Genomic DNA, 22993 nt, shown 5'->3' with positions numbered 1-22993 from the left:
ATGCCCTTCAACAGATGAATGGATAAAGAAGATATGGTCCATATACACAATGGAATATTACTCAGCCATCAGAAAGGGTGAATACCCAACATTTGCATCCACATGGATGGAACTGAAGGAGATTATGCTAAGTGAAATAAGTCAACCAGAGAAAGTCAATTATCATATGGTTTCACTTAATCTGTGGAACATAAGGAATAGCATGAAGGACATCAGGAGAAGGAAGAGAAAGTGAAGGGGGGTGGAAATCAGAGGGAGAGACTAACCATGAGAGACGATGGACTCTGGGAACAAACTGAGGGTTTTAGAAGGGAAGGGGCCAAGGAGGATGAGTGATGGGCAATAAGAAGGACACGGATTGCATAGAGCACTGGGTGTTATACACAAACAGTGAATCATGGAACACTACATCAAAAACTAATGATGTACTGTATGACTAACATAAAAAAAACAGAAAATACATTATCAAACTCACTTACTCTTATAAATGATAATTTTTTATCACTAAGGAAAGCACATGATTTATTTATATTTCATAATCCCTAGAGGTAGAGCTTTTAAATATACTGACCCTCTGTATTTCTGTCCTAAATTTTTACATTTGACATACAATAATTAGAATGGGGTATCCTCTTCAAAAGCTCTCCTAACATTCTTACCAAATTTTCTTTTCGAGAACAGTTTTTCTCTATGGAGTTTATGTTGCAAGAGTTTGTAAGAACTACCTGTTTGTTCCATATTGTAACTGAACCCAAATTTGTATGCCCAACATTCAGCAAAACCAATCAGTGAGACATCAAGTATGCAGCAAGGAGAAGGTTTAATCGAGAGGCATCCAAACAAGGAGACAGCAGGCAGGCTCACATCTGTCTCAACCAGCTGAGATTAGAATAAGTTTTTATAATCATGGGGACTGGGATCACATACATAGTGATGAAAAGGCTGGGGAAACATGACAATTCATGAGGAAAGATGGAGCATGTGCATTGAGCAAACATATGTAACACACATTCCATGTTTTCTTTGGGGTGGAGTCTTAAAATTAAAATGAGGCAAAATTCAACTCTTGAAGTCAAGAGGTCATCAGTAGGACAAGAAGAGGGACTATACACACGATCTGAGAGCCAGTATAAACTAGATGTGGTCTTGGGCTCATTATCTGGGGTAAGGAATGCAGGATCTTGCTTGTTCGTACTCTAGAACCATATCAGTGACCTTCATCTGTGTCAGCCCAGGCCTCTGGGGATACAGCTGGTGGATGTGTTGGTGAGGCTTGAAAAGAAACAATAGCTAATTAGGGAGAAACAGATCTCTGAAAAACAAATTTTAAATTTCCTATTACTCTTAATCTTATGGGGCAATTTCTATATCAGAAAATTAGGAAAAGGTACAATCACATTGGCAGATTGTTTTCTGTAGAATTAACATAATCTAACATAATCTAATTAAAAATGAAAATATTTGCATTTATTGGCATTCCCTAACCTTTAAGTAGGCAATGCTAAATGAACTTATCCAGAAGAATTTTATTTAAAACATTTTTTTTGTTTTTATTTAAATTCTAGTTAGTTAACATATAGTGTAATATTAGTTTCAAGTATACAATACAGTGATTCAACACTCCCATACATCACCCAGGGCTTATAAGAAGTGTGCTCTTCAATCCCATCACTATTTCACCCACCTCCCCCCTGAAAACCATCAGTTTGTTCTCTATAATTAAGAGTTTCTTTGTCTCTTTTTCTCCTCTTTTTTTTTCCTTTTCCTCATTTTTCTTGTTTCTTCAATTCTACATATGAGTGAAATCATATGATATTTGTCTTTCTCTGATTGACTTATTTCACTTGGCATAGTGCTCACTAGCTCCATCCATGTCATTGCACATGACAAGATTTCATCCTTTTTATGGCTGAGTAATATTCCATTGTATATAAATACCATATCTTCTTTATCAATTCATCAGATGATGGACACTTGAGCTGCTTCAATAATTTGACTGTTATAGATAATGCTGCTATAAACATCAGGGTGCATGTATCTCTTTGAATTAGTATTTTTGTATTCTTGTACAGCAGAATTTTACAAGAGATAATATATGAAGGTGCCAAGTGAAAACATTATTTATTGGGTTATTTCATGTGGATCTTGTTAGACTCATCAGGATGTTGTCTTATAGGCAATGAGGAGCTTATTTTTTAGCCAGGGTTATCAATACAAATCTTTAAAGCATTCAAACCAGAAATATATTCTCCACCCTTTATGGTATGAAAATTGTCTGATTGAACAAATTCAAAACAATTTTTCCAAGTTAGAGGGACTTTTGCAAGGTCTCTAGTGGCTCCCATTCATGGAGACAGAGTAAGAACTTCCATATGAGCCAATATAAAAAGACCCTCTGAAATTTTCACAAGAGAATCTCAACTCTTCCCCTGTAGGTCTGACATGAAGCATTTGAAATTTATCTTTTTTCTATTATGTTATGTTAGTCACTGTACAGTACATCATTAGTTTTTGATGTGGTGTTCCATGATTCATTGTTTGTGTATAAGACCCAGTGCTCCATGCAATCCGTGCCCTCCTTAATACCCATCACCCAGCTCACCCATCCCCTGACCTCCCCCTCCTTTAAAACATTGTTGTTTCTTAAAGTCTATAGTCTCTCATGGTTCACCCCCCCCCCCCGATTTCCGACCCCCTTCACTTTCTCTTCCTTCTCCTAATGTCCTCCATGCTATTCCTTATGTTCCACAGATTAAGTGAAACCATATGATAATTGACTTTCTCTGGTTGACTTATTTCACTTAGCATAATCTCCTCTAGTACCATCCAAGTGGATGCAAATGTTGGGTATTCATCCTTTCTGATGGCTGAGTAATATTCCATTGTGTATATGGACCACATCTTTATCCATTCATCTATTGAAGAGCATCATGTGTCTTTTCACAGTTTGGTTATTATGGACACTGCTGCTCTGAACATTGGGTGCACATGGCCCTTCTTTTCACTACATCTGTATCTTTGGTGTAAACACCCAATAGTGCAATTGCTGGGTCATAAAATAGCTCTAATTTTAACTTTTTGAGGAAACTCCACTGAAATTTAGTTTTATACACAAACAGAATTTCAACAATGTGGTACTCATCAGAGAATTCAAGAACAAAAGACCAGAGATTGAACAATTTTGTTAGAAGCTTTGCTAGAAAAGTTCAATATTTGAGCCAATCAGATCAGGCATGTTAACTATCCAATCCTCAAGAGAATTCTGGCTCCATTCCTTAATTATCATCAGACAGCCAAGGTACAATATATTATCTTTGTTTTCTGAAAAAGTATCTTCCCTTTGGACTTAATAATATGTCCTTAGCTTTTAATATATTGGGTACAATATATTATTTATATAATTATATATGATATACTGATTATATTTATGTAACATATATTTATATAATATTAACATGACACATGATATCATATGTAATAATATATAACAGTATGTATAAATATAGTAATATAATAATTGTATTAATATACTGGAAGCATCCATTCGAAAAATATTTCCATGGCTTCATAAAACCATTTTCTACTGTGTTACTCACTGTCATTTCTGTAAAGATCTACATAACCAATTCCTCTCAGAATTTTGTGCCAGGGTGTGTCTTCTTCTACTAATTAATACCTAGACTTGCTTTTTATCAAGTGCTTCATAATAACAATACAAAATTCTTCACTCTCTTTTTATTTTGTTTAATAGAAACTTCAAGGTTAACAAACTTATTGTTGGATATTGACTAATATCGTGTATCTAGTTTATTTTCTTTTTTCTTCCTTCTGATTAGTTTTGAATTAATCTTTTTTATTGTTAAGTTTTGGTTTAGCATCTTTAATTGCATTATTCATCTTTGAAATAAATGAATTACAATTATACTTACCATATATCTTGGGTTTTCCAGGGACAGTTTTATTTGAAGTGTCATTATTTTTTTTAACCTACAGATGATTAATTAAAATCTAATAATATATTTCCACATTCTTACATTTGTATTTGTAACATTTTTCATGAAAATAAATTCACTGACCACTAAAAATTGGAAAGACCCTGAGTCACAATTTGGGTTGACATAGCTTCATATTGTAAACTAAGCCCAACATCATTCCAGTACTCCAGACCCGTATTTCCACTGACCATTAGCCATCTGCACTTGGATGTGCCCCACATACTCCAAACACAACATACTTTTCCCACCAAACCTAGTACTTACTCCTATGCTTTTCATATCTTGATTACTAAGATATGAAAAAAAATTATCTAAGCAGTTTCCCTCACTGCCTCCAACCCATTCAAATTAAACATCAATTTGATGTGTTTGATCTTTGAAATGCCTGAGCTATTCCCTTCTCTCAGTTTCTTTATTTTTTTAATTCATCATTTCTCCTTGGCTCCTTCCTATTGCTTCCCACCTGTCCTCTACTCTATCACCTGAGTTTTCTTTCTAAAGATGAATTGTGATAATGCCAATTCTGACAGAAAATGTCCACAGTTCCTCCATTGTCTGTAGAATACAGTTCCATTACATAGCCATGCATTAGTTGTCTTCTTCTCCAATTTCCACTGTTTACTCCCGTAACACAAGGATTTGCAACTTTCACTCTTCATCTACCCCCACTTCCTTCCCCTGTCAGTATCAAAACTTTTTCCAAGGACTACCTTCCTTGCAGGTTTGGGAGAAATTATAGGTGAGTCAGTACATAGCAGAGCCTTTTTGTTTGTTCGCTTGTTTGTTCGTTTTTGCTACTCCCAGAAACTACCTGCTGCTGTTAGGTCTGGTTCAAACTTCCGTTTGCTTCCCTAAGATCATGGAATTCTGAAACAACCATCCCCTGCAACTGCTGGCACCTCCAGTGTGTGGGCTGGGGGGAATGCCAAGGGGCCTACCCTTCTCTTCTATGCCCATCCTTAAATTCTCCGCAGCTCCACAAATACAAGGTTGTTAGATATGGCTGACTTGTAGGAAAGCTTTGAAGACCTTGAAAGAGAAGGTACAGAATAATTGGGAACAGAGAACAGCTTAATGTTAAATATGTAACATCACTGATCTTCAAAATCCTTCACCCATCTTTGCAATCGGGAATTTGTCAACAAGTAGACTTTTTCTTCTGAAGCCTCTGACTTTCTCGGACCCTCTCCCTCTGCTCTTTTCCCCTCTAGCCTTCTCTTTCCTCCATAGATGGTTATGCCTAACTACAAGCTTCTCATTATTTATTATACAAGTAGTTTTACTACTATTCTCCCCTTGCAGGAGGAAGTTCAATCCGTGAGTAAAAAGCTATAAAGTGGGCCCACTGTTATAAAATGGAAAAATTCCTTTTTTTTTTTTTTTACATTTTATTTATTTATTTGACAGAGAGAGATTATAAGTTGGCAGAGAGGCAGACAGAGGGAGAGGGTGAAGCAGGCTCCCCACTGGAGCAGAGAGCCCGGATGCAAGGCTCAATCCCAGGACCCTAAGATCGGGGCCTGAGCCAAAGGCAGAGGCTTAACCCACCGAGCCACCCAGGCACCCTGAAAAACTCCTTTGTTAAAAACTAGTACGGTTTAGCATAGTGAGAAAATAAATAACTTTTCTACTGAACTGTTTTCTTACTGCAATTGGATAGAAGTCAACAATAATAAAACCAATTACAGGCCTCTTGGCAAATCAGAATATTTTTTTAATTGTTAAACATATACTATCTCTTTTTCCTCTGACGTATATTCTGACATAAAACCTAAACTCATGAAAACCTCATAAAAGGAAGGGAAATGGATGAAGTACAGTTCAGCAGAAATAATAGCTACCAAATAAATTATTCATGGTAGCTATTTATATGGTGTAATTCCTATACTTACCTGACAATATGCTGACAAGTTCTTCTTTCTACTATATTTTTATCAGTTGACTTTAAAGTCTGAGGAAAAAGATAAGAGAACAATTGTATCTCTCTCTTCTTAGAAGGTGTGTAGGTTATGTTTATTATTCTCAGCTGCAGACAAAAATATTAAATTATTATACTTACAGAAAGGAGAGTCTTGTCTTTGTGGCTCCTTTGAAGGATGAGAATATAAATGTAATTAGGGAACAACCTAGGTTATCCTGGTTAATTATTGCATGAATCATTGCATCATCGGCTTGGCAGGGACCTTGAGAAACACCTTCCTACTCTCAGCAAGAAGATATTACTTATATTCAATAATCACCAATCCCATTTCTATGGCCCTACTAAGAAATTCTCACATTTTGCCTTAGAAGTTATTCCAGTGTAATAATCCAGTGTAATAATCGTGTAATAATCCATAGAATAGTCTTCCTGATGGATAACTGACTTCTTCATGTTGCTTTCTTATCTTCTTATATTAGCCCAGGGAAATCAAGGTAATTAATTTATAATTTGTTATTTGCTCCAAATAAAAATTATTTTATCTTGTTTCCTGGTTTCAAAACTTTTTCACATTCATGGTATAGCTAAGTGCATGGACTCAAATCCTGTTTCCACAACTTACTATCTGTGTGAATGGAGAAATTTTAAACCTCTCTGTGCCTCAGCTTCATCATCAGTAACTTTGAAGTAACAATGGTACCTACCTTACAGGGTCCTTTTCAGGATTAAATCAAAAGACTTAATAGTTGTAAAACTCTTAAATGAATATTGGCATAGAGTAAGTATTACCAAAATATGCTTGTTAGGAATTAAAAGCATATTTAGAAATAAAAAGGAAAAAAAAAATTCAGAGAAGGCAACAAAAGAAATAAATTACTAAAAACCTTCCTCTAGAGATAGCTATTTACATTTTAATGTTCCTTCTTGTCTTATGCACATATAAATCACATCTATAGCACATAATTGGGATGATGCTGTATTTGAGAAAAGGCTCTGTATCATGAACTTCGTCACTTAATGTTACTTTATGAGCACTTCTCCATATCCTTAAAAATCTTCCAAAATTATGTTTAGTGGTTTTGCAGCGATCCTTCTTATGGGCCTGCCCCATCCCTCTATTGTCGAGCTATGAGCTTGTTTTCAGTATTTCAGTTTTTAGCTAATGCACTATGAGTAACTTTGTGTATAAACTTTTATCCATCTCCTTGAATAGTTTTTCTTTTTTCAAAGATTTTATTTATTTGAGAGAGTGAGTGCATGAGTCGGGAAGGGGGTGTGGTGGGGGGAAAGGGGCAGAAGGAGAGGGAGAAATAGACATTCTGCTAAGCAGGAAGCTGGACATGGGCGTGGCCCCAGGACCCCGAGATCGTGACCTGAGCCGAAGGAAGACACAACTGAGCCAGCCAGACACCCCTCCTTGAATATTTCTAATCTAAGTTTTCTTGAAGTGGGATACTGGAAAAGGGGTATTTTGAAGGTTCTAGGTAAATACTATTAATTCGTATTCCAGAAAGAAATGTATTAATTGATGCCCCTGTGAAGCTATGTATGACATAACATATTTCATGGCAGCATTTGCATTGCTTTTAAAAAAGGAAAAAATGGGGGTGCCTGGGTGGCTCAGTGGGTTAAAGCCTCTGCCTTTGGCTCAGGTCATGATCCCAGGGTCCTGGGATTGAGCCCACATCAGGCTCTCTGCTCTGCGGGGAGTCTGCTTCCTCTCTCTCTCTGCCTGCCTCTCTGCCTACTTGTGATCTCTGTCAAATAAATAAATAAAAGATTTAAAAAAATGAAAACACATTCCTAAACTGATATAATAAAAATTATATCAGTTTAATATTTCAATTTAAATGTTTTGATTCCTGGTGAAAGTGAATGTTTCTTCATGTCACGTATTAAAAACTTGTGGTTTTATACTGAGGCATGCCTTAGCCTTTGGCTCTGTAAGTAGAAGTCATTGTTCTCTTACATTTTCCCTTGTGTCGTGGTTTCTAACTTTAATCCACTTCGTGGCTCTCCTCTAAAGGGTTTTTCCTTTTTTGGGTTCTTCTCTTATCCTGGAAACCAGGATAAGAGGCTACTTTAGTATTGGGGCCAGACTGCTCGTTTTTGGCATAATGAGAGAATTCATCATGTTTCTATTTCTATAAGTCTTGAGCAATCAAGTGGTTGGTATGAGTTAGTATTGATCTGGGTACTACAGAGGTAAGAGAGGGTCCTTGCCTTCCCAGAGTTTAAAGTCTAATTGGAAAGAGATGTCTAATGCATGAAACAATTAGTGATCAATACAAGGCAGCCTACACAGAACGTATTTTAGAATACAGATACTAAGTGCTATGGTCATTTAAAGAAGGGAGAGATCAATGATGATGTGAGTAATCATCAATGAGTTTGGCCTTGACAGAGGGAAGGGCAGGCAGTGCAGGCGAAAAGAACTACAGAAGTAAACGACAGCCTATTACAGACAGGAAGAGCATGGATTTTTGTGCCAGACCTGCGTGGGAAGCCTTAGCCCCACAATTTACTAGCTTTAAACTTAAGCACGGGTATTAACCAGCCAAACTCTGGGTTTGAATCCCAACACTATCACTTATGAACTATGTGTCAAAGCTAATTATTTTGGGCAAGCTAATAATTTCAATGGTAAATCTAACTTTGTTCATGAATCACATTACAGAAATCAGAGTACCTACCTCATGGGATTGTTGTGTGAATTAAATGAGCAAATGTGAAAACTGGGGCCTGGCTTATTATAAGCACTCAGTAGTGTTAGTTTTCATTCTTAATTGCTTTAGAAATCGATTTAGTAAATTTAGTAAATCACTTGTTAATATGATATACTGATGATTCTCCCCCACAACAGATTACTGTGGGTGTTTTGATTGAGAATTAAACAGATTTGTCATTGCAAAGGAAAGAAAGAAACTGGAACTAGAGATTTTTCCCCAAATTATGATGAACATCTTATATTTCAAAGTGAATTGTTTGGCTCTTCCCTGTAGGTAGGCTTATTGTTCACTATAGCCCACATCCACAGACCTGTATCTCCCTCCATTTGAGCTTAAAGGCTTTTTTCTCTGTAAGGCCCAAAGTCAACTCTGAGGAAGGAAGGAAATAAAGATCTGCAACTTTTTTAACTCCTTCAGCCAGGAAGTGACACAAAACTTTGCTTACATTCCATTGGTGCAAATTACTCATTGGGCCCCACCTCAGTGAAAAGGGGATGTGCAATGGTGTAGTCCCCCCGTAGGGCCACTGCTCTCTAGCAAGAACTGTACACAAAGGAAATGGGACAAGCTTAGTCATTAGTGGATCTGCCATGGTCTATCCCTTCTCCTTACACACGGGATGCTAAACTCCCAAGGGAATGACTCAAAGATTCATCCCGATATTGTCTCCAGCTCCACATCCGAGACCTCGAGGGTATGCATACTCTTGTTCATAAGATATGGATGTCTCTTTATAGCATCTGGAAAACCATAAACTGAAAAGACAAATTATACTTCTTATACACTAAAGAATGATGGAACAGGAGCATGATAACTGCAACACATCACTGATTCATAGAAATTTATGAAAGTCTGTTGGGCGGGCATTATGTAGTGATGGGGTGGATTCCTGGACAAGACCCTGTTCTGCTTTCTGGAAGACACCTCCTTGTCCCCTGCTCCCTGAGGCCCCTGTTCAAGCCTCCCAATTTTCTTCTTTGTCTTTTGTTCTCCGTGGCCAGTCAAAATGGATATTCAGAGTATGGCCTTCTCGAGGCTTGCACACACTTTTCAGGTGTTCTTCCTACTCGTATAAGTTTGGGGGCCCAAGTGCTGTTTTTTAAGGATCAAGTAGTCAAAGCTTTCTTTGGCAATGAAATTCCTTCAGAAGAAACTTAGGCTTCTGTGTGTCTTCTACCAGTTTCACGTGCCAAAAACATAGTCAACATTTTCCTGCCTCCACCCTGCATTGTTTCTTCGCTTCTTGATCTCTGGCTTCTCTGTCTCAACTCAGGGATGGCTCTTTTGAGATTATCCAAAACAGCTATGCCCTTAATATGATCTTTGGCATAAAGCTCTGCCATCAATGAAACTTTCTGTCTCGGGTGTCCCTCAGCTTCTACTATTAGTATTCAGGATCCAGCATCAGTCTCCCCCAGTCCTCTTTAATTCTGCTTGCAACCCAAGAATTCTTCCCTGGGCTTACCACTTGTTTAAAGTATGATTTAATGCACTGCCTTTTCCAGTGCCCTCGGTTTCCCTGCTACAGATCCACTCAGCAGCAGGGGGCAGTGCTGACTATGTCATTTAAGTATCAAGGCAAAAGAAGTTCAATTTTTTGCAATTGTTCTTCAAATAATCTGTATTCCAGAGGAGTTAATTTTGCTACTTTGGCAGAACAAGGACAAGGTTAAATAAAATGCAAAGATAAATTCAACATAAGCACACAAAATCTCTGGTCTGGATAAATGGCAGTGAAGAACAGCCTTTTTACCAGACTGCTCACTGACTAGGATCTTTTAAGTTTTAACCCTAAGAATGTTAAAAAAAAAAATAAAGTAAAATAAAATGATTTTGTTGGACTTGTCTATGGCAAAACTCTTCTATTCAAAAGACCGAGTTTTCTGCCACATAATCTCAGAACTAATGATTGGCTATTCCAGGTCTGGAGAATTATGGTACAAGATATTAGCCCATCATATAGTACAATTAAGCAAGAGAGTTTTTAGATTGATTTTCCATATCATGAAGAGAAATATAATTTTTGTTGGACATACCTATGCTGAGAGAAATCAGAGACCTCCAAATGTAGTTTCCACATAGATGATTGATAATGACGAAGGAGGAGACAAGAGGTAGAAAGGAAGGAAAGAAGAAATAGAAGGAGGTGGTGGAAGTGAAAGAGAAGGAGATTATTTTTTTATCATGGTGATGGCCGGATTCAGTTATTTGTCGACCAGTACTTCGTCAACATGAACATAGCTCCCAGGTACTTCCAAAACCCACCGTCTTTGGGGACAAAGCAGCCCGCTTCAGATAATGGTGGATCTAATGATGGAACACTGGACAGGATTCCCTCTCTGCCTTCATCTCATTGATCATATCTAAGTTTCATTAGACTTCTGCAAAGCAACCAGTATTGCCCCTATTTTACAAATGAAGAAACTATGTCTCAGATGATTTGACAAGAGTAGAGGAGCCGGCATTCAAACTTCAAGTCATTTGTTTCCCTGATTAGGAAGCCCTTATTATAGCATGGGTGGTGAAGATTAAACAAGACCCTCAGTAGACTGCTTAACATACAGTAAGCATTCAACTATAATTCTCTTTCCATCTTTGAGTTCCTTACTGGGGAGTACATAAATCCTATGAGAACTACTGTGCATGTAGGAAGAATAACTACATTTTCTTTCCAGCTCCAAGGAAAGTGTCAGCATAAACTTATCTGAACCTCAGTGGGAGCAATGTGTAGGATGGCAGTGAGTTTTGATAGGTTTAATAGGTTATATTTTGATAAATGGCTATATTATCCAAAAGCAAAATATTAGTATCAGTGCACTATAAAGCTTCTTATTTTTCCAATTCCATGACAATCCTTTACTTTATAAAATGATGAATACAAAATGAAATAGCTAGTATAAATAGATATTTTTTGGAAGAATAGTAAAATTCCCTCTAATCTGGAATAAATAATGACTTTTTAGTTACGCTGTCCTAGGTTTCAATCTTTTCTCTACTGTTAGTTGTGTAACTTTGGCTAGTCATCTAAAATTCTTGAACTTCAGTTTTTTTTATGTTTTTAAAATGCAGATAATAGCACTTGTCTTGCAGGAATGTTGTGAACACTTAGTGAGTAAGGTAGTGAATTCCATAACATATAGTAAGGACTCAAGAAAGTGCTTCCTCCTGTTCATGAGCTGAAAGCATTGGGAATGATATTTTAATCTCTTCATTTTTATGATAAAATAATACAATCAAATCATATAGGTAATTCTAATTGTGATCATTTCTTTCTTTAAAAAGCACTACTAAATTGTGGTTCTGGGAATTTTTAGAATAATTATTTTTGCCCTCTGCACTAAAATGTTAAAAATAAATGGATCAAGTGGTGATCAGAGAATGTAGGAATTTTTATATTCATTGATACATAATGTGCTTTAACAACACAAAGACCTTACAAATTGTGATGTTATCTGCCAAACAGCCCTAACTCTCTCCATTTCCGGTCACATGATGGAACTGCATTTCCTGGCTTGAAAGGGACTATGGAACTAGTCCCCGCTAGCAAGTTGCCAAGAGGTGCGATGCCTGTTCCAGACCTTTCAGACTCCCTTCTTCCTTCCCAGTTGACAACAAGCAACAACTGAAGGTAGCTACATCAGTCAGAGTCTCTAAGAGCCTCCCTGCTGAACTGTTAGAGTCATGTAGCAAGATTCAATGTAATTGTAGCAGCAATATGTATCTCATTCTAAATGATTGGAGGTGGTTAACAAAAAAAAAAAAGGGGGGGGTCTTATAGCGAAAACAGCATATGTGAGTGTGTGTGTGTGTGTGTGTGTGTATAATTTATATATATATATATATATATATATATATATATATATATATATATGGGGTCTCACTTCAAATTGTCCCTTTACAGTTCTCAACCTTGACAGAACTTATACATAATAAGGATAAAATTTTACTTAATAATATAAATAATTGTGTAACCTTCAAATGAAAATGGAGATCAAAAGTAGATTAATAGAAGCTTTAGAGCAGGAACATAAGTTAATTTGATATTTTTTTCTCATCTCAAAGGTTTCTAAATATTTAGATGAGTATTTTTTAAAATACTAGTAAATACTAATTCGAGTATTTTTTTCCACATCACACAATTCATACTCTAAGTTCAATACTGAGTAAATCCAAATAGCTTTGACTTTTTCATATAAAGTAAAATAATAAGGTATGGTGTACATTGTTCAATGTTATGGTGGTAAGAAGAATGTTGTATTTGAAACAGGGTAAATAATACTTTCAATTTTTTTGAACAAATAATTTCAAGTATAATTTTAAAAGACCAAATCAGCACCACAGATTCAGACTTAAATAAACAAAAACAAATGCAATGAAACACCTTAATAAATAGTTTTATTTTAAAATGATATGATACATTTGCTCTTAACATATAAGGCATCACATGCCCTAAGAAAAAGCCCATAACCTTAATAACTGCCCTTTTTGCATATTAAAACACATAATCAACATCAAATTATTTTTCTTATTTGGCAAGAAAAATAAAATAAAATAAAAAACACAATAAGACCACAAAATAGAAACTCTCAATATACTATATAGCAATAATCAATCTTCGCTTTCTTGTATAACATTTGTTCAGAGCCTGGCTAGGAAACATGAAGACGGCAGTGAGAAAATAAGGCTCTTTCTTCCCAAAACACAGGAGATTTACTAAAAGTTGGAGCAAAAGAAAATACTATATACTCTCCATATTTCCTTGAAATAAAATAATAGTTCATGGTAAACTAATTCTAAATAGGCCACAATCTTATAAGCCTGAAATCGCACAGTTAAAAAAATAAATCAAACATCTGTGAGATGCTGAAGAGCCAAAAGAGACCTATGTAATTATGGCATCTCATTCTGAGGTTGATTCTAAATTCTTCATTCATGACCTGTGAAAGACTTCTCCTGTCCTTAAAGTCAACATTAAGGCATGCCAAATTTCCTATAAGAAAAATTATTCTAACAATAGCTTTGGATATTACAATTCTATAATTATAAAATATTCTCCTAATACATACACAGACTTGAGTGGACATAAACTTACACACTAACAAATGTAAACCACAGGTATGCTCTTAAGTGTAAGCCACAGATTTTGAAATTGATTTTACATATTTAAAATAACATCTTATTTTTACAGTGTCAGTGCACAAATCAAGCAAATTATTTCCAAAGGCCCATAAAAATTGGAGGGAGAGAATATTCTAGAATACTATGAACCATAAAATGATATAGCTGAAAATCAGCTGAAAGATAATGACATGTTAATTCTCTTTCTTATGAACCCTTTATACTGGGAAAAGCCAGTGAGAGTTCATTATTATAATTCTTTTCATTGTAGTCATTCTTTATGCCCAATTCTGGGAAAGGTCAAACCCCATTACAGAGAACTATAAGGATCTGTCTTATTCCTTTGTCACAGTGGAACCTAGCTGGTGGTATTAAATCTTGCTGAATAGGTGAACCACTGGTGAAGGTTGTGAATCTCTTTTGTCAGACCACATTTTTGTGGTAGCAATAATTGCTGCAATGGAATCTGACCTTCAGATGGAAAAACCTGCTCCTACTAAGTATATAGAAGATTTTCTTCTTTAACTCTAGATGATTAATCCAGCTAAGGTTTTGCATATGCCTGTCATTGCGCATATCAAAGATGAAGGCTGAAATGTTCAAATGCTCTTGCCTGAATTTCTGCCTGTCACAAAGAAGTAACAAAAAGTAGAGCCACTTGGATTTAGGGTTTGAACCCAAACCAAACCCTAATTCCTGATATCCAACTGGCATAGTGCTCACTCAATCACTCTCCTTACACTGGGGGGCAAAGGGAAGGCACAATTAGCAGGGCAGTCTCTTTGTCTAAATTTGCACCTCAAAGGACATGGGCCAGCCTTGGTCCAGCTGAGTTCCCAAAACAAGTAAGTATGAGAGGGATGGACTCAGATATATTAAGCAGATAGCAAAGCATGTAATACTGATATTAGGCAAGTCTCTAGCAGTACAGAACCAAGGGGGCATAGTAATCATACGGATAAAAGCACCATAGCCACCAAGGATTTCATGGTTCCAAGTAGTCCTGTGCTCCTCTGAACTATGAATCAGTTATGAAGTGAGGAGCCTAGAGAAAAGACTTTCTCCCTGTGAGGGGGCCAGAATATAGGTCTGCTTCAGGAGCTCTAAATGTCTAGAAAGGACACTCATCATTGCAAAGAAACATTCAGCTCTACCACAAACAGTTTAAGATGCGCTAAGAAGAGACAGTTTATTAAAGTCATTAGGAGGATTAAACAGTCCATAGCAGTCCATAGCAGTACATAGATCCCAGTAGTCATAGAGAAAGCTTTCTTTTTTGTACTCACCCCTTTGGACCACACTGCTGAATAATGATCTGCTTTCTCTTAAGATTAGGAAAGTAACTCACTTTAGTTTTTCGAAACCTGGTAAAAAGATCTAAACAAGGACCTCTGAAAGAAGTTGCTGTTCCAGGTCTAGTAATGAAAACTTTCATAAACAACAACCAGCACCATGTTCAAGAGATAGATGTAGGTCAAGATCTCCATGACGGATCCAAGCCCAGCAACACCACAGCTATCTCAGTTCAATGTCTATAACATTTATCACTTGATCTTGCCAAAGTACTTCTAAATAAAGACATTTAGAGCCAAAAACCTCTTTATCGGGTTGGAAACAATAGAGTCTAAAGTTCAGGGTGACTTTAAATTCAAGTAATCCTCATCTTGAATTCAGGCACTGATAGATAGGATGGACTAGAACTACACACCTGAATACTGGAGGAAAGCTGTTTAAGGCAGTTAGCTGCACTGTGTCAACACAGCACTCAAGGAGACACCCAGATGATTTTCTGAACTGGTTCCTCTTAGAGTAATGGTCTGCCATCACTTAAGTAGAACCTTCAAAGAGCTGTGTCCCATATATAAACAGATGCGTCCTATAGACAAACAGATTTAAATAAATAAGCATTAATTATGATAGTTCAATTTTAAAATTTTAAGGAAGGAAAGAAAGAAATATATTCTGACTTGTTAGGTCTTTCCTCATGCATATCTTTTTCTAATTGAGATACATATATAGATATAATGGCATATTTATATATGCATCTCTATCTGGGATCCCTATTTATATATATGGATAGAAATACATATATAGATATAGTGGGATAGATCTTGATAGATAGATATAGATATTCCATTATACCTATATATGTATCTCTGTCTGTATTTATATCTATATATCTATGTGTGTATATATATATGCATAGAGAGAGAGAGATCCTTTAGATCATATCAGAACTATTTGTAATTTGGTCGTGCTGTAAGATTCATTATATGTTTCCCAATGAAAAGCTTTGGCTTTTTCTTCGTTATCCAGTTTTACAGAATTGAAAAACTTCCTAACACTTGATTCTCTAATTTGTCTTCCTTCATGACTGAAAATCGAGCGGCATATTAATTCAGATCAGTCTGCAATTCAGCTAACTAATCATGTTTTACCAATAAATAAAACAAAACTCAGCTGATCGCACTTAGCTTCTAAGAACAAGCATGAATTTTTTTAAACGTATTTTTCTAAAGAGACAGACTCAGACCTACTCGCCCAGCCAAGGATATCATTCATTTATTGCCTCAATTTCATGTAAAGTAGGTCTCTATGCAGGTCAGAATCTGACAATTCACAAACCTTCAAAAAATGAAATTTATACTGCTGTAAGTCAGCTTCAACACAAACCATGACATGAAACAAAAAAACTTTGTTTAAAAAGCACAAAGAACCAGCAATAGATAACAAATACCATCTTTATAGTCTCCCAATTATTTCCAAATTGAGCTATATCTAGCTTCCTCTTATGTCCATAAAATTTCTCGTTTTTACCTAATGCCTGCCCTCTCTATTTTTACTATCCTCTGATCCTACCTTTTTGCATCTCATCTGAACCCTTAGTAAAACACAGTGTTCCAAACTCATCAGGTGAATCTCTGACGGCCACAGGAACTCATTCACATAAATATCCTGACTCACACACCCTGCCAGCCAAAGTCATCGATGTTTTCCACAATCCTCAAAAACAATAACTTCCGGCATTAGAATTAGGCTTCAGAATCTATAAAGAGATTGTATTCTCACTTTCCTATTCTCTGCTCTTCCACCCCAAATTCCAAGTTCCAGTCTTCTTTAAGAATGACCCCCCCCCCCCATGGAAGTTAAAACAACTCTTACCATGGGAGGTTGGAAACACCTCAAGGATTAATTGCAAAATGCAAGCTATTTCTAAGGATGCATTTCTGACCCCTTTCTGAACCATAACTGTACAGAGACAGGTTGTTAGTGTGGACTCTGGGTGTGGGTTCTACAAAGCTGTGACCACTTTGATCATCATGCCTCTCACCGAGCAAGTTTGAATGTCACGAGGCAAGATTTCACAGTTAATGTGGGTATGGATGAGGAACTCGGAACACTTATGGGGATACCTGGGTGGCTCAGTTGGTTAAGCATCTGCCTTTGGCTCAGGTCATGATCTCATGGACCTTGAGATCCTGGGATGGAGCTCCCCCATTCCTCTCTCAAATAAAATCTTTTAAAAAAGTTTTTTTTAATTTTAAAAATTAAAGAAAAAATGATGCTTAGACCACTGTTGGAGGAGGTAAGTTTTGGGGAGGACACAGTTCCCACTGAATCACTGTGTTTACTCTTTCTCTCTGTCACTCATTTTTTAATTTTTTGGCTATGGGCTTAAGGACGGCTGCCATCCTGGGGCAATGGCTTGTTGCTTAGCCTAGAGAAGTGAAACCAACTTCTAGGCACAGTCTCTAAGAGTCTAGCTGCAATTGTATCGCATTGTATTTTTCCAAACGACAATAAAACGTCACCTGGGTGTGTGTCTAAGCCAATCATGACTTAGACCTGCCTAGAGGTTTATATGTCTGGAAACACATTAAAAATGTCTTATGCTTTGCCTTTCTGGTGTAAGAACCAGGAAAGACTTCTAGAGCCTGGGTAACTGTCTAATGGCTAAACCACAAACAGAAAATGAAATTTATATAAGCAACTAATTTTACTTCATCTAGAAAATGGGCATGCAACACTGGCTACTATCTGGCACTACAATTCTGGGTTAAATTCAGATTGGTCTTATAATGATTTACATTATTTTTCTTTTACTGGAAACTTTATTCTAATGACTTAGTTACCACTTCTGAGCACAGAAATAATTTTAAGTATAACAGATGTGTTTTTGCATTTTTTAAAATAATCAACATCCCCAAGCTTCAAAATATTCAAATTCAAAACATTATATTTTAGTATTCAGCCAAATTAGAGGAAGAAAGAATTTAGCAAGAGAATGGATAAGCACCTTTGAGAATTAAATATAAGCCTTATTATGTGATTAGTGCTTAAGTTCATTTTCACAAAGTATGTATGTACTTGATCCTACTGTATGTAGGACCTACTGATGTCCAAAGAATAATACCCTATAGCATGTAAGAGAAATCATTTGTACACTGGTTGTTAGAAATATTTTGCTATAGAAGTAGAAGCTGATGGCCATTATAGATGAATTAATCTCGGTTCTTTAGAACAGGTGTAGCTGGTTGTAGTTTTTTATGCATCTTACATAGTTTTTCTTCCAAATAAAAAATACATCCAGAACAAAACCACTCACTGGCTGTTGGTTTGGGAAATAAGCCTTTCTTGCCAAGCAAAGAAACTGCACTGTTAATTTTAAGGAATGTGGTTGGTTGGTTGGTTTTCATATAAAATGCTAACGCAGACTCTCAGTAGGCTCACAACCAGAATTAACTCTATCCATCAAGGGCATCTTCCTCTACCAAGGACAGTTCCAAGGTGTTTTCATTAGTGCAGGTTTTCATCCTGAAGTTGAAAGAACCATAGAGTTTTGCAGACTCTTTGGAAGAGGCAAACCTGTTGCGACGATATAGCTCCCCTTTCCACATGGACATCATCAGCAAACAGGACAAAACGACCCCCCCAAGGGTGAGCAGGCAGAGTCCTGCAATCACACAGCGATCCAGGTGCGCCCCCAGCCTTGCGCTCTCCCTCTCCAAACGTTCCATCTCCCGGGCTGCCACGGTGTTGGGATCCACCGTCACTTCCCGCGGGACAATGTAAGAGATGATCACCAGCAAGATGCCAGTGACCAAGAACAAGATGGCACTGATGAAACCATAGTCTACGGACTTCCCTGAAGATGTGGCTTCCGAACTTATATCATCTTCATCCTCAGATATCAAGGATATGGCAGCCTCATGAGACCACTCATTCGGATTTCCCCAGCCAAGGTCTCCCAGGTGATGGCTCCCTTTTGCCGAAGGGGAGCACGGGTTCCTTTGCTCTAGGTTGACATTCTCATCCACACAGGTGAAAGAAGTTTCGAATTCCTGGCTGCAGCAGTTGCAGACTTTCCGTCCTGCTGTTACTTGGTTGTTCCCTGAGTTGAGAGACCCTGGTGGCAAGGAGTCCGTCTGAATAACACTGTCTTGCAGAGAGGAGGAGGGGCATGCCGGAGCAGGGCTAAGTTTAGACCCTTCCATCTCAACTGCTCTTGGTGTTGACATACAGTGTCTCTGGCAGCAGAGAGCAGCTCTGGCAGCGGCTGCATCTGCCTGGTCACCAGGAAGCTGTCCTGAATGCCAGTCCACAGCATCGCACAGGACTGCCTGGCCACTCCTCTTGTCAAGGCTGTGGAGCTCCATTGGAGCTAGTCAGACATCCCCCGGCAGCTTCCCAGAATTCTGCCACAAACCACACAGGTAAGAACCCAGTAGGACCTAATGCTGCATGACCAGGGGTCTCACTCCTGAGGCCCCCATCTCTTTTTCAGCCACTGTCGTGGACACTTCGAACCCCAGCTCGTCCTAAAAGGGATAAAAGAAAGGAGAGGATACCTCGTGGCTGGAAAGTGGGAAAAGGGCAAATCCTCCGACTTGGCAGAGGGACTGACACTGAGAAACTTAGGTCAGGGCAGAAAAGGAGCACAGCGGAAGTAGCAGTGTCTCTGAGGGAAGCTTTGCCGTCACCAAGCCAAATTTATCCAAGGACTCACACATTTCTGTGACAGGATCCCTCAAGTAAGAAGGCAAGTTTCCTGTAGAGAAACACAAATGAGAGACGCGGGGACCTTTTTTAGCAGAGCTGCGATTTTCTGGAAAACCTGGGGAAGCACACACCTCTCAACAATTCAGTTAAATTGTGTTTACACTCTCTTTAGTTCAGAACAGATTCTAATAGAGATTAGCTTTAGAGCATTACCATGGATGAACAAATATGTCACCATCAGCTGGGCTGTCTTGGCCCAGGAGCTCAGCATTTTGACTGAGTAGCTTGGAAGTGGGTGAAAGATGGCTAGCCACCTCTCCTAAATTTCCACCTCGCACATCCAAGGCCCTTAGTCCCACCGCCCTGTCTGTACAAGACCCCATGCTTGTTCATTGTGTTTTCATTCTCAGCCCTTGCAGCTACATGATGCCGGCTTGTTCTGGACCCAGAAGTGCGCAGACAACATGCCTTACTGTGTGATCCCTGCCAAATACCATGGACCGGTGTGCTCCACTCCCCGCCCTCCCCAAACACACCTGCTCTAGGTGCAGATCTGTGACTCTTGCTCATTGTGTCTGAATGGGTCTGAGTCCTTCTCCCTGTGTACACTTGGCTAACAAACATGCATGGGAAATTGGCCATCCAGAAGTTTTTATTTAGAAGTAAACGGACAGTAAAAGACAAATTATAAACCCACAGAGTCACAGTTCTGTTGAGTTGAGCAGGTGAGAAGCTATTAACATAGTTCCAATATTTGCCTTGGAACTTTACCTTGACCTTATGCCACAGCAGCATGCTTTCTGTGATAGAACTTTGGGTTAAGCAGAAAACTGCCTGCCCATCTCTCTATGCCTCTGCCATCCTAATAAAGAATAACAACTCACTTTTCACTATCACTAAGTACAGCAGTTTCAAGCAAGGGCCCTTTTATATTTTGGTTCCAAATTTCTGGCGGTAGTTGATTTAACCCATGGTTGGAGGCTTATTATGTTCAAAATCCACAGCTCCAGCAGCTGGTAACCCACGCAGACACAAGAATAAGGCTTACCTAAGGTCTACCTGGCAACTCACTTAAAATATGGGAAAGGGAATCCACATGTTTTCTGCTCTTTATTAGATTTTGTATTGTTTTGTCTAAAAAAAAAAACCCGAAAACAAACAAACAAAAAAACCCACTTCTCCCCTTATATCAAAGCTTCTCTTATCGAAACAAAACAAAAACCAAGCAAAAAACCATACACCTGACCCAGAACTTTCCTTTAGCAAGTGGACACACACAGATCCCTACAGCCGGATCCCTCCACGAAGGAAGTGGTGATAACGGATTTGATCAATTCCTGAAATGAAAAACCGTCTCTCTATTCCCTCAGACATAAGGTGCTCTGATTAACTTTTGGCACGACTAACTCATCACGTTGCCCTACTCTGGATAAAATCGACAGGATTCCTTATGGGACTTCCAATTTATAATAAAGAGGGAAAGAAATCTCTACTTAATCCCCTTCTCCTGCTTCTCTCGCTCTTTAGAGACAGACCCCGCTTGTTTCATCGGAGGTACACTCGCTGCACAGTCGATTCCCTTTGCAGCTCCATAATCCGGGGCTTCCATCCTCTGTAGAGAAAGGATAATCCCATGGGACCAAGCTAAAGGCTCTTTCCTTCCGTCTCCTGCCTCTCCTCTCTCCGCTTAAGAGCGCGGTTAATGCGATTGCACCTCAAAGCAAGGGGACAGCGCTCTACCTCCTCCGCCCATTAACTAAGAGCATTATTATCTGCATTGAAACTAACTAATACGGGCGAGGCTGGTCTCCGGGAGGCGACCTAGCGATCCGTCCAGCGCGCGCTGTGCGGGGAGGGCGTGCAGCTAACGCCGGGCAGCAGCGTCCCCTGCGAGATCAAGTCATCCATTCCGGGTAAACCTCAAGGCACCCGGAGTCCGGCCGCGTTCGCCAAACGCCCCGAGGCGGGGCAAGCACCTGGGACAGGGACTGGGGACGTGCTCTGCCGCTCCGCCGGGCTCCTGGGGTCTCTCCCTCGCCCCAGCGCCTCCTCCCGGTCCGACTCTCCGTCACTTACCCCTGCCTGGACCACCACGTGCGGCTCGAGCACCGCACGCTTGTTCCTGCACCGCTCCTCGGGAAAGTCCCCCGATTACCAGCCAAGGCACTTGTAGCCTGAGCGCGCCGCTGGGTTCCACGGGGTGGGCAGCGCCTGCTGTGCCGGTTGGGAGGGGCCGGGTGGGGCGGGGCTCTCCTTCTTGCTGAGCATCCCGGGAGATGTAGTCCAGGGGCGGTCTCCCCGCTTCCCCCACCTCGTTCTTTCTCATTCCTCCTCCTCGCTTTTGCCCTTCCCGAAGATGGTCCCGCTGTACGTCCACACTCCTGATTGGCACTTTAGAAGAAATCGCTGGATCCTAAACTCAGGGTTGGATCCTCCAGACTCAGGTATGGCTACAGGATTTGGGGGGAAAGGAGTGTACACTTAGTTACAACACTGTGCCAGGCAATATGCATATTTTGTTTTATTTAATAGAACAGATCTTCGAAGTCGATTTTATTAATCCTCATCCCACAGACAAGAGAGAGGCTCAGAGGAATTAAGTCTTTCATCCAAGGTTACAAAGACACTAAGTGGTTGCTATAAAGTTTATTCAGGAATATGTTCCCAAAGTCATTGCCTTGCCCACAAAATCAGGAGAAATATGACCATTGAGGGATTGTCCCGTTTGCCTATGCATCCCCTGTGCCTAGCCAACTGTCTAGTATCTGTTGAATTATGAATAGTAATGACCCAAAATAACAAGTTAACGTAAATAACACTTACTACTGCCAGATTCTCTTCTAACCACTTTAGATACATTAACTCATTTAATGTTCACCCTTAATTTTTAAATCTTATAAAAACTCTCATTTTTATAGGTGAGGAAACTTGAGTAATTTGTTCAAAGTTGTACACCTAGTACTCAACAGAGGTGGGGCATGAATTCCAAAAGGTTCTAAGCATTATGCAAATTGAGTGAATGAGAGAAAGACCAGAAGGCAAGGAGAGAAAGGGTTGGGAATAATGGAAGTATGTAGATGAAGCTATTGAGCATGACTCCCAGGATAGAACAAAGTAACCTCTTCGGGTCACTGACCTTTCTAACCATAGTGGATTGCAGCAGCAAACAGCCAAAGGGAATGTGTGGTTTGTGGATCATCTCCAAGTTTTCAGCATCGCCTTTGGGACTA

The 22993-nt window shown here is 38.9% G+C and overlaps 1 protein-coding gene across 2 annotated transcripts; it reads right to left on the bottom strand.

Moving 5' to 3' along the window:
- Positions 1–13023: 13023 nt before the first annotated feature.
- Positions 13024–21967, bottom strand: TMEM74 (transmembrane protein 74). 2 transcript variants are annotated; one of them, XM_082720018.1, is made up of 2 exons: positions 21840–21967; positions 13024–19812 (listed from the first exon to the last, which is right to left on the bottom strand). In XM_082720018.1, the coding sequence occupies exon 2, from the start codon at positions 19418–19420 to the stop codon at positions 18509–18511; it is 912 nt and encodes a 303-aa protein (XP_082576144.1). In that variant the 5' UTR covers positions 19421–19812; positions 21840–21967; the 3' UTR covers positions 13024–18508. The 2 variants fall into 2 exon arrangements, with proteins under 2 accessions (XP_082576144.1, XP_082576145.1); XM_082720019.1 differs by having other exon boundaries at positions 13024–19582.
- Between the last annotated feature and the right edge of the window lie 1026 nt (positions 21968–22993).

The sequence above is a fragment of the Mustela nivalis genome, assembly GCF_964662115.1.
Source record: "Mustela nivalis genome assembly, chromosome: 2".
NCBI classification, from domain to species: Eukaryota; Metazoa; Chordata; class Mammalia; order Carnivora; family Mustelidae; genus Mustela; species Mustela nivalis.
This window is presented reverse-complemented; position numbering and strand designations above follow the sequence as displayed.

What these genes read in the sequence shown, in the direction of transcription:
- TMEM74 (XM_082720018.1), bottom strand. Translation starts at nt 19,420, where the DNA reads ATGGAGCTCCACAGCCTTGACAAGAGGAGTGGCCAGGCAGTCCTGTGC.